At 37.1% G+C, this 12,197-nt stretch overlaps 1 protein-coding gene across 3 annotated transcripts in view; it reads right to left on the bottom strand.

Annotated features, from left to right (window-relative positions):
* The window catches only part of MYPN (myopalladin), a 71,781-nt gene that overhangs the window by 37,399 nt on the left and 22,185 nt on the right, over window positions 1-12,197 (bottom strand). For all 3 annotated transcript variants that reach the window (XM_046943344.1, XM_421565.8, XM_040703176.2), the window contains 2 exons: window positions 9,976-10,890; window positions 718-893 (listed from right to left, as the gene is read on the bottom strand). In XM_046943344.1, coding sequence (XP_046799300.1) covers window positions 718-893; window positions 9,976-10,889 — 1,090 coding nt within the window. In that variant the 5' untranslated portion in view covers window position 10,890. The remainder of the gene's footprint in view (window positions 1-717; window positions 894-9,975; window positions 10,891-12,197) is intronic.

Genomic DNA, 12,197 nt, shown 5'->3' with positions numbered 1-12,197 from the left:
CTACACACTTATTTTAAAGTTGTACTCCTCTCAATGTGGTGATGGCTACAATCTAAAACCTTACAAAAAGGTGTTATAAAGAGATAACATATTGACCTTTCTTAGAAAAAGTAAAAGAAAATGCAAGGTATAAAAAGGAGGGGAGGGAATAATAGACTTCAATCTGCAGGTACATATTTTGTTTTGTTTACAGCATCTATTGTGCAAGTAAAAGATCCAATTGCTGCCATGTACTTTTTCATTTTGGTTACAACATTCCAATAATGGGTTAGGATTGAGCTACTTGAAAATTTTTCTTGTGGAAAAAGACCAGCTGTGACAAGAGCTATTCTGTATTCAATCCACAGTAATGATGCTCGGGAAGAGGGGCTGATAAGAATTACACGCAAAGTTGAGACTTCTTTTATTTAGAGTAACCATGTGCAAAAAACATATTGATATTGGAATTTCAGTATTTTTAGTCTTTGATCTTGTAATGAAATACATAAAATCTCAAGGAAGCAACATAATAACTTTATAAGTAAAGAGCCGTCAATTATATGAAAGATGTTTTACAGAGGCACTAAGTATGTTAGTAGTGACTGAAATGACTTCTATGTATTTTTGTGATAAATCTGATAGTCAGGTAACATACAAAATGGATAATTTTATCTTAATTCTGTATTACTTATTCCAGAATTTATAATGAATTTGTAATTCCACAATTTATAATGTTACCTTCTATGTAAATCTCTGCAGATGTGGAGTCTGTTCCATAGATGTTTGAAGCAAAGCACGAGTAACGTCCTGTGTCCTCCTCAAAAGCTTCCACAATAACCAGCGAGTGTTGATCACCTGTCTGGATAATCTGAATGTCTGGCGAATTTTCAAGCTCCTTGCCTTCACAGTACCACCTGCAAGGTAAAAACAAACATTTTGGTTTTATCAGTAAAAGCAACTTGACAACAAGAATGACAACACTGGAAGTCTCTCTGATGATAAAATAGGTGGTTTTTAGCCTGAAGGTTCCAGCAGAGTACCGCAGGCAAGCTGGATCAACAGTCATAGGAATAAAATAACTATGGTTTTCTCAATATTCAGGTACAGCAAATAATAGAGCTCCTTTCTTTGCAGTATTTTAAACATACTAACAAACTAGTTTATATAAGGGACATATTTTTCCTGATTTATTTAATTCAACGGTAGGGTGAAAGAAAAGGAAGCTATGAGGTTGGAATGCTATCAGTGTAGTTCTGAATTCTCTTGAGGTGCATTCAGATGTGTTGTAGCTTAAAGCGTAGCAAAAAAAAAAAAACCCACCAAACACAACAATCCTTAAAGAAACAAATTTCCTTCAAATCTGTGATTCTGAAGTTCATGTTGACTCAGAATGTGACTTACAGAAAATTTTGTTACTCTTCATTTGGTCGAATAGTTAAGAAAATCTGCTAATAAAAATTTAAAAAAAAGTACATAAATATGGAAAGAGAAGTGATCTATTAAAATATGGAGATACTTCCTTGCAGGGTAATAGCCAGTAAGAAATCTGGATCCTGAATTCTTTTCTGGATGACATTGCTGAATTGCTCTTTGAAACCCAGCTAAATATCCACAAGTGTTCTGGGCCCTAAAGAGACTTCACATTCTCATTTAAGACTTTCCTAAGCGCTCTTAACTCCCTCAGTTTTCAGCAAGGGGCTTTCAGCAAATGCAGGAATCCAAGGAAAAGGAAAAGCAGCAACCGAACAGACAGCTCATTGAGATGTGTTAACGACAGAAACCATCAGCTCAACTTTTGAGATCTAGTAGCAGGGGAGAGCAGTCCTGATTATTACTGCTTGATAAAATGAGAAATACACAACAAAAGGAGGAAAAGCATGTGAGTTTGCAGAACCAGGCTCAAATTTTATAGGACAACCTAGGTTTTATAGCAAAAGTGTAGAACTGTGTATAGGAATTCAAAGTTGAAAGGCTGGGATAATATTCAGAAATACTGCTGTTTTAAAATAACTAGCTAAATTTAAAAAGCCCCACTGAGATTCTATCAAAGTAATGAGAAATGCATTTACTATTATATGCTGCACCAAATAGGATTTGTGGAGGAAAGACTAAAGATAGAATTTTGATTATTAAATTGTAATATTTCCTATTTTCAAGCTCATACTGCAAATTGTTTTGGTACAATTCCACCTTAGATATATAAAGAACACAAATCTGTTTAGCCAGTTAGTTACATTCACCTCTTGGAAACAACTTTTTACAGCAGTTTGTGATGCAAATTTTGCATGAAGAAAACCCCAGATGAATATGCTGGGGATAAAAGGAAAAGGCCATAAGGAAGTCCATACTGCGAAAAACCAGAACTTAATAGAAGCATATTTTACAATTGGAAAAAGGAGCCTTAAAAGGGCTGTGAGGTATAAAGGAGTACAGAACTGGAACTTAAATACTGATGAGATAAGAAGTAAACTGTACTATTCATGCACTGTCACTATCAGCTGTCTAACATGGCTTTCTTAAAGCAGGCGGGGTATTCCCCAGTCCACCTCAAGTTGCATGTTACTGTAATCCATAGCTGTGCAGTTCACTCACAGCCTCAAAACTGTACATGTCCACCTCTTATGGTGGGAATCTCCTGCACTGTAGAATGAATTATACTGCTTAACACAATTGCCACTTTTAGAAAGACAATTTGCTATAGATAGAGCTAAAGCATAGAAGTCTTGTTTTGTGTCTACATTTGCTTGTTTTCTTCTTTTACAAGCTTTCACTCTAATGAGAAATGAAAGTTCTTCTGATAAAACAACTGTTGTGAAACTGATGTTTCTGACTGCAGCAGACAGGTATGTGGTAAATATCATCATGATAAAAGAGAATGCCAGCAGGGGTGTGAAATGCCCTCTCTCTCTTTCATGACGTTTCACAGCTGTAGTACAGATTTACTACAGTAAAATACATCTACATCCTTCTTGCAGAGTTTTACCAAAGTGAAACCTGTGCTGCTTTGTACAGAGAACTTCAGCCAAGATTATCCACTTCTCTTCCATTTGAGCCTTAGAGGTCTGATAGACAAGTTCTTGCAGATACTGGCAGCATTACTTTAAAATGTTACCGTCTTAATGTTCACTTTTTTTTTTCCTGGAAGCCTCTTAGTGAAGAAAGGGTGAGAGGTTCCAATATGCTTGCGGGTCCATCTGCCTCTGGTCTGGTCTGATGGAAAATGGGTTTGGGCAAGAGCACTGGACACGTGGATCTAGGATAAGTGAACTATACAAATTCTCTTCTGTTATTTCTGATACTTGCAAGTAACCGTAAAAGAAGGGGTGGGGCAGTCAGGTGGCTACAGCAGCAGTCTTTGTCCTATGAGTAATTAGATAAAGCTTTCTTCTTAATTGGCTCCCCCGCAGCATTACCTTTGCTTATCTGTTCAGCGATGCCCTTACAAACTTGTAGATACAGACATAACAGCTCATATGGAGATGAGGCGCAGGGCCCTTGGTATTCAGAACACAAATTTCTAATGCCTGGGAAAAAAGATTAACTCTGGCAGCTGTGAGTAAGTAGAGGAAATTTTTAGCAGTCCCAAGGGAGAAATGCAGTAATGCGCACCAGAGAGCTGATTAACCAGATCCTTTGAAATTGATTAGTGCCATTTTTAGATTCCAGACTAGGAATTGACATAGGATTCTTGTGATCCTCAACGGGTTCTTTTTAATTCTCTATGTAACAAGATTTATTTTTCTGTTCTTTTTAAGATTTGCAGTTGGTGATAATTGGCAATGTTTATGTTTTCAGAAGAGGAAACTTAATGCTCATACACAGTTGAGTGACTGCAAGCACATATTGTGTGCTTGGATGTACAAGCAGACTTTCAGAAGTGTAATTCATGTAGGCAACTGTATAAGTTTGGGAGCTGAGTCATGGCACTTACTCATGTCTTTTTATATAGCTACCTCATACCTCTTCCTTACAATGTAGTCTTGTTTTAGCATGTTAATTTTAGCAGATATAAAAAACTATTGAAGAGAATACTCACGTTATAGAATTTGATTTCATTTTAGCAGCATCTTTTCAGAACATTAAAATAACTTACATAGTACAATAATATTATATTTTTGTATCCACCCTAATGTGGTTCCTCAGCCAAGTGACCCATAATGCAAAATACATGCAATGCTGTGATACAATCATCAGTAAGGTATAAGAACTCTGTGTTCCTCATGATGAGCTTTTCCAGCTGTTAGTGTAGAGACAAGTCTGTAATGCATGACTTTGTGAGGCAAATTCTAAATTCCTTTAAACAAAATTAAACACATCGTGTAAGCTATTTCCTGCAGTTATATTAGTAGTATATGAGTAGTATATTCCTTCAGTAGACTCACGCAGATGATGAAGAATGAGTTATTTTTTAAAATTTATTTATTTTTTCCCTTTGATTCCAAAATTTGCAATGAAAGTGATTTAAAACATCAGGATTTAATTTCTGTTTCAAACCTGGGTTTAGTTCTCCTATACAGCGTGTTCTTTAGACACTATTTTCACTGCAATGTGAAATCATTATTTTGATTGTGTGCTGACTATGTTATTTGTTTTCAGTTCTTAGAGGTGAGTAACAATTCTCTCTCCTAAAATTAGGTCGTAGGTAAACCTTTGGTGTGGCCGTATATATTCTTTGCTTATTAACGTTATATTTTATTCTTCCGATGAAAATGTTGTGCGTGGTAGCAATTAAATGTCAGTTACAAAGGGAGTTCTGACATTGAGATACGTGGCATGACTGAAGTAGCAATATTCTCTGTCACTGACATTTCATTCCTGCCACGAATTGTAGTGATAGCTTCATCATACAACACGGATTCACATGCAGCACAAGCAGTGTCATCTGCTGTGCCAAAGTCATCCTAAGTATTAATCCATCTACTTGATTGGAGTTCTCTGTAAGAGAAGCTTGGCTCTAGGTTTTGAGCATTAGAGCAGATAAATGGTTTCATTTGGCAGCCAGGAAAAAAAAATATTAGTCAGTCTGTTGTGTCTCCAGAATCTTAAAAATCTGCAATTGGTTAAAGATCTACTCTCAAACAAAGCAGCACTGAAATACACTTTTTAAGCTTTGTATGTCTGTGTTAAAGAATGCTTTCATGGAAGCCTTATGACATACAGCCTGTTTTTAGAACTTTAGATCCTCATGACACTTCCAGGATGGCTGTGTATGCCATGCAGTGTGATTCATAAATAAAATTAACCTAAGAGTGATGTGCCAAACAGTTTGGAAAAATGTAGGCACCTCTGAACTTGAGAAAATAAGGAGTGCTTGCCTCATGGAAAGAAGTGACTATCATACCTATCATTACTCATAAAAAACAGAGCTATACAAGGAAGCATGGGAAGGAGCAAATATGCTACACATGACTCTTAAATACTTAGTCCTTACCTGCATTATAGTCAGTAATCTAACAGTAATTGTAGTAGTGCTCTTTAGATGTGAGCTAATGTTTGCACTAGCTGCAGGCCCTTATACCATAGTATCAGTCTTTGCCAGTCTCTTCTGTGTCACTGCGTTCAACTGATGATACTGTAAAAGGCTAACATTTAATTGAAACTTCTTTCTAGATAGATGGACTCAACAGACTTCCTCTACCATAACATCTCATTAGATTAAGCTGAGTTATCTTAAAAGCATTTGGATGGGTCTATCTGGATTGATTCAGGAAGGTTTTAGCTTTCTGTGCAGTGATACTTCTATCAGTTTCGAGTTTCTACTCTTGCTCCTCCATCCAATTTTCTGTCCCTCCATGAGCTCTCATGCACTAGACAGCTATCCACCAAGCCTGTAAGTTATACTGCTCTATCGCTGCCAATGATATTTTGACCCTTATCCATCATGAAGGGAATTTACAGTTTTTGTGATCCATTTGGTTTTGTACTGTCATGCTTTCAAATGCGGTGTCCAAATGTTCATCATACTTTCTAGTTCTATCCATTCTTGTGATCAGCTTCACTCTAAATCTCTCTGATTTCCTCCCTTATAATTACCATTACATCAGTGTAACTACCTGATTTCTGCAAGTGGTGTCTGAGAAATGACACTATAGAGCTTGCTAAATCTTCTTGTTTCACAATGCTCTGGGTTCCCACATTACCACTACAACATTATAAGTCTAAATGTTACAAGCGTTATGAGTAACTTGGGATTCACTTTTGTGATTTGGAAGCCCAGTGTATGTCACAGGACACAAGCAAATATGAATTAGTGCAAGTGTCCAACAAATGCTTTTTAATTGTGGGCGTTCAGCTAGATGAAGGAAAGAGGAAATCATGCTTCAAAACCAGCCACCATTAAGCTTCCTCTCATCATTTTGCCACCTTGCTAATTACTGAATTCCTGGGTCTACTGATTTTTTTTTTGTATTTGTCTTGCTTATCTGTTAGAATTCTTCTCTTCTTGCACAGCTTCATGCATACCAAACTATTTCACCACAAACCTCAGAAACTTTGTAATTCCAAAAGCAGGGCAGTTGCCAGCTGTGAGCACAGCTTCCAGAGCTATGGCTAACAAGATGCTTTTATGATTGTTCTGGAAGCTCTACACAGCAGATTAAAGATGAGCACTATTTTTAGTGAAGAAACGTGTTCAGAGTCTTGGTGATTAATGGAACATATACCCCAGAATTTGTTACATTTTCTGTTTTCCTCTTGTTCTAGCAGTGATTAAAAAGGCCATGATGACTGAAAGCACATGAATATGTATTACTCATGCAAATGACTTTTTTACACTCTTTCTTAGTGTTACTCCTACACATGGGTGGAGTTGAAAGAATCTTGGATGAACAGGACAAATCTTGATAACAAATGATTATGATCAGCTAATGTTCCCAGCTTTCTCCTAGCTGACAACATGTACATACACATGCATACGCACAGAAACAAAAAGGGAGGGTTTATACTTGCACCCTTGTGGTTCATCTTTCATTTGTTAGTTTGAATTGTGAAACTGTGAAGTGAAGCCTGATGTTTTTCTTGAGCTTGACTGCTTGGGGCTTGCTTTCTCTATGGGATTTTTTTCTCCATGTCTCTATTTACATTGGCCTTGGGACTTCAGCATGTGAGTAGGTAATTCCAAAATTATCTCTTTTTTTTTTGTTATGCACTCAAACCCTCATGCCCTAACATGCTGCACTGAATGCAAGGTACCTTCCCTTCTGTCATTTACTTCACAGTGGGAGCATTCAGTGGAGCAGTTAATGCGACTGGTAGATAAATGCTTTGTATTCTCCTTTAACTTATCTGTGCGTCCATGTCCCTAGAAAAATATTCCTTCCCTTCTGGTCTTCTCTGTTCTTCTAAAATGCTGTCCTTCTTTCAAGCAAGAGTCAGTAAACCATGTACACACTTGAGATGGAGAAGTACAGTGCCTGACAGCAGTGTATTATCATTGGACAACTCTGACAGATACTTGTTCTATGAAAGTGTAACAGCTCCTGCATTGACTATCATGCACTTACGTAGATTATTATTTAAAATAAAATTAAACACTGAAACAAATTTCAGTGGAAAACCTTAAGTTTTGATGGGACAAAAACAGACCAAGTCACAAGAGAACTTACTGTCCAATCCCATGGAACTGAATAGTCCCTGAATTAGGTGGGTTAGGCATTCTGCATGTCCATGGATACTCCTTAGGATGAGTCATTGGTCTTGGGTTCTGTGATTTGCCCTTGTGAGGTTTCAGTAACTTTACAGTGTCAGCTTCTAATTCAGATACTTGTTTAATACCCAAACTTAGATGGCATGAATACCTTTTCATTTTTATGTATGCGTCAAAGGCCTGGGTATAACATCCTTTTGAAAGGATGATTTTGTGGCCTTCTGGAGAAATACTTATTAATACTGTGCACCAAAGTATGTACCTATAAACAAGCAAATTAGTGTTCACCTTCTTTAAATACAAAGAAAGCTGGATTGGGTTTATGTACAGGACTATATACATAAGAGAAAATGTTCTTTATTCTCTTTTTTTATAAATTATGAATGAGAGAAAAAAAGTAATTGTTGCTCATGTCCGTGGATCCTAGTGGCATTTTTAATATTATAATAAAAAGATTTATCAAGGCAAGTGCCTGGACAGATAAGTCCCAAAGCCTTTATAAGTGATATATTCAGAGAGGCATGCTAGTATCTGAGGAATTATATTTTCTGTCTATTTTCTGGCACTGTTTTCTTCTTTGGTTAGAGTACTCTATCTAAGGTCTGAATGCATGAGCTCCACTGTAAGTATACCTCAAAAGGTTCATTTTAGCAGTGATTTTGGACAGAAAGCATATTCTTCCCAAACGAAGTATTTCTCCAGCTTCAGTTCAGATACCTCTTTTTAAAAGGTTGTCATAATTAAAGACTGATGAATACAAGAGGAATTATTTGTACATCTTTGTTCATATATAATCAATGTGTTGTAAAATCTTCTTCCTTCTGAAAAATAGTATCTGGTGTGCCAGAAAACCAAGGGAGTGGAAGACAAGGATTATTTACTGCAGAAATCTTTGGAGCTTCCATCTTTGGAAAATTAAATGTTTTTCATTTGATGATGGTGCATATTAGTTTGGTGGGAAAGACTATAATAGCACTGACTGCAGCAGTGCTGTATCCAGCATTGTCTCAGTACATAAGGAAGGCAAGAACTGTTGTAATATTCTGACAATTGAAGAAAGTGGGCCATCTGTGAAACTCCCAGTCCCTTCATCAGGTGCTGAACACAAACGGTTCTTTTCAGTGTTTAGAAAAACACCACAGCTTTAGAATGCCTATAAAGGAATCTATTTCTGATACTGCAGGCATTGGCTTGCAAATAATTAGTGTACTTCTCTAGAAAGTGGATAGAATTTTCCTTAATGTTGTATTGATGCAGTCCCAGCAAAGGAAATGTGATTCCACCAGTGTCACTGAGGGGTAAATTTGGCTAATTATCTCTATGAGAACAAATTTAGGTTTAGAAACACCGATGAGACTGAGAATTTTCAAGGTAAATTTAAAATGCATAATCTATTTCTCATTTCATTTATGATACTGATGAGTAAAATGTAGCTCTTCCACACTTCCTTTCACCTGCAGTGATCTTTGCAAATGTTATTTATTTAACCTTCAAAATCCTCATAGATAAAGGTGAAAACTAAGTGGTCGGATTTAGGTTAGTTGTCCAATGTGGATAAGCATCAATTAATGTGTCCTACTCTTGATAGATTAGAACTGATTTTTTTCTGAGCTCATGGCAGAATTTTGTGAGAATCTGACTTAGAACTGAGCTGTTGATAGTTGTATACTAACTCAGTTGCACTCCTTTCTTTTCTGTTTGTTTACAGAGGGCTTTGACATATAGGAAACTGTGTTCGCTCAGAGAATCATAGAATGATTTGGATTAGAAGGGACCTCTGAGATCATGTAGTTCCAACCCCCGTGCTACAGGCAGGGACACCTCGACTAGACCAGGTTGCTCACAGCCCTATCCAGCCTGGCCTTGAATGCCTCCAGGGAGGTGGCCTGCACAACCCCTCTGGGCAACTGTTCCAGTGTCTCACCACACACATGGTAAAGAACTTCTTCCTAATGTCCAGTCTGAATCTACCCCCTTCCAGATTAAAAAGCCATTAATCTCAAATCAGTTATCGGTGTTTTTATTTGCCAGTTTACATAGTCTTGTTTTCTATTAACTTCTCACTCAGAAGTTATTATTTCTTTTTATTGTGGAAATAGAGTATTTAAAAACAGTTCTCTAAAACTCAAAGAAAACAATGTGCCTTGGAATGTGTTGTTGTAAAATGTAACTACCCTTTGTTATGATTTAAAGAAAGCATTTCTTTTTTGTAATCAATTTCAATAATGAAGATTAAGGGACTTCTGCTGCAGATTACTGAAATACATTCATTAAAATATCTGGAAAGAGTAAGGCATACACCTACCGTTACAGATGCACAAAATGACAATGGTTATGCAGAACACGTTTACCTGACTTCAGGTGTGGGGATTCCTACCACAATGCAGTCCAATTGCACTTTGGTTCCTTCAGGAACTTCCCTGCTCTTCAGTTTTTGAGTGAAGCGCGGTGGCTGTCCGAGAGGCTCATCAGAATATGCAGATTCTGACTCTGTTTTTAGCTCTGCACTTGTCAGCTGGTTGATAGATTCAGAGTGTTCTGTTAGTTGATCATCTAGTTTTTCAAATGCTTCCTCTGATTTGTTTTCCAAGTCTAGAGGTAGCGGAATGGAAAGCCTCTCTCTGTTTTCTGATGTACCAGAGAGACTAGAGCTAGCTTTTTGAGCAGACTTACTCTTAGAATCAATTTTGCTCCTGTAGTTTTTGCATGTTCGGGGTCTTATTCTTTCAGAGTTGTGAGCTTTGAAAAGTGAAGAGAGTTCCTCAATAAAATCTGCTGCCTTGTTTAGGAATTCCTTTTTTGATTCTGATTCAGAGGGAAGGTGTTTCTTTAGATCTTGAGGGCTCCCCTTGGAACCTTTTGCGTCTGTGGCACGATCCTGGCAAAAGTTTGCAGGCAGGCCGTTGTCTGATGTTCTTAAAGCTGTAGAGTGGGCCATTTGTTTCTTTTTTCCAGTGTTTTTCAGTTGATCCGGGGGATGAAGCTCATCCTGTTTAGCTTCCAGTGGATTCTGATCAATAGCTTGTCTTGCTAGGTTTACACTTTCATTTAACTCTTCTTGGCTCAAAAATGCGGAGAGATCTGGAAGGTCATCTTGGGCAACTACCTCATCTGAATCACCAGAACTGTTGCCGTAAAGAAAGTTATGTGAAGTTGGTTCTGATCTGCTTCTTTCACTGTTCCCTTGATGTTTAGTTTCAGCTAAATAACTTTCTCTCAGAAGTTGAGATATTGAAGTTGAGGATTCTAAACTGTCGTCTTGCATGCTGCCAATAAAAAGGACAAATAGGACCACCTTATCAATAGCAAATTTATTGATTGCACAGAATCTGAAAAGCAGGACACATTTTCTGCAACTGTTTGCTAGATATTAACTGGCCTTGTTTTAAAGGCCTGTTTCTGTACATGCTGCCAGATACTGTCACCTTTGCACAGAGAAATCCATCATTTATAACTTTCTACTATTGGTAGCCTTGAATTGCTATTGTGTTGCTTGATAATTTATACGCTGTTCCAGGCAAAACTTCAACTATGGAGCTATTAACTAAGTTTCAGTGTCAAATCTTTCATATTGCTGATGTATGAGCTTAGAAACATCCCCATCAGATAGATTAAATGCTGGGTATTTCAAGGACTGAGAGCTGTGGAGGGACAACAGTACTTTTAAATTAAGTAATTTTAGCTGTAAAGACACTGAAGTGGTAAGTAAATGAACCCTCAAAAAACATTTGAGGAATGAGGGGAAGGAAGTCGAAGGGGAGAGAAGAACAAATATATTCTATAATGACAATTTTTCATCTAAAATTCTTAAAGATGTTGCATTATAGGAAACAATAATGATGTTAAATGTACTATGCCTTCTTAAATTAAACATTATTTCTAATAAGCTATCTATTTAAAGTAAAGTAGAGGATTTTGTCATTATTCAATACAAACATAATTTGTACTACGGGTCTTTAAAATCATTATCTTAAGTCATCCAGATTTTGAAAAAAAAGTACCACTGATGAGAATTGGAAGTCCATTTTTAACCTGCATTCCTGATAAGTGAAGCTAAGTCATTCCTTTTAATACCTAATTCAGTCCTTCTATATGTTATTCTTTTTATTTACGTAAGAGCCATTTTAAATGCAGAGTGATTCAGATATCCTATTAATGTGCTAATCTTAAGGTGGGTTAAATATAGAGACAAATAAATATGTTCACAACCTATCAGAGCTGACACCTCACAAATGCTGAAACAAATGCATGAGTTTTTACAGAATCTGTCTCTCGGGACATGGGCAGTGCACGGTATCTCTATCAGGATCTCTTCATTTATGGCCTGGCAAGCCTTGCTGTGGTGGTTTCAAATACTCCTACTTCAAGGTATCTGCTTTGTCACACTACAGGTTCTGTTCCTGTAGTGGCCTCAAGAAAAGGCTATGTGTATGCTCTTCCTCAGCCATTTCCATTCACAGCCTTATGTGACAGCCTAAGTTGCCAGTAAAAGAGAACTAGAAAAGGTATCTCTCTTGTGAAAGCCTTTGTTCTGATAGAGAAAAGGGATGGTAAAAAGCAAATGTGATTGTAA

Source organism: Gallus gallus, chromosome 6, assembly GCF_016699485.2.
Source record: "Gallus gallus isolate bGalGal1 chromosome 6, bGalGal1.mat.broiler.GRCg7b, whole genome shotgun sequence".
Taxonomy (NCBI): domain Eukaryota; kingdom Metazoa; phylum Chordata; class Aves; order Galliformes; family Phasianidae; genus Gallus; species Gallus gallus.
Note: the sequence above shows the minus strand (reverse complement) of the source record. Positions and strands in the feature narration are given on the sequence as shown.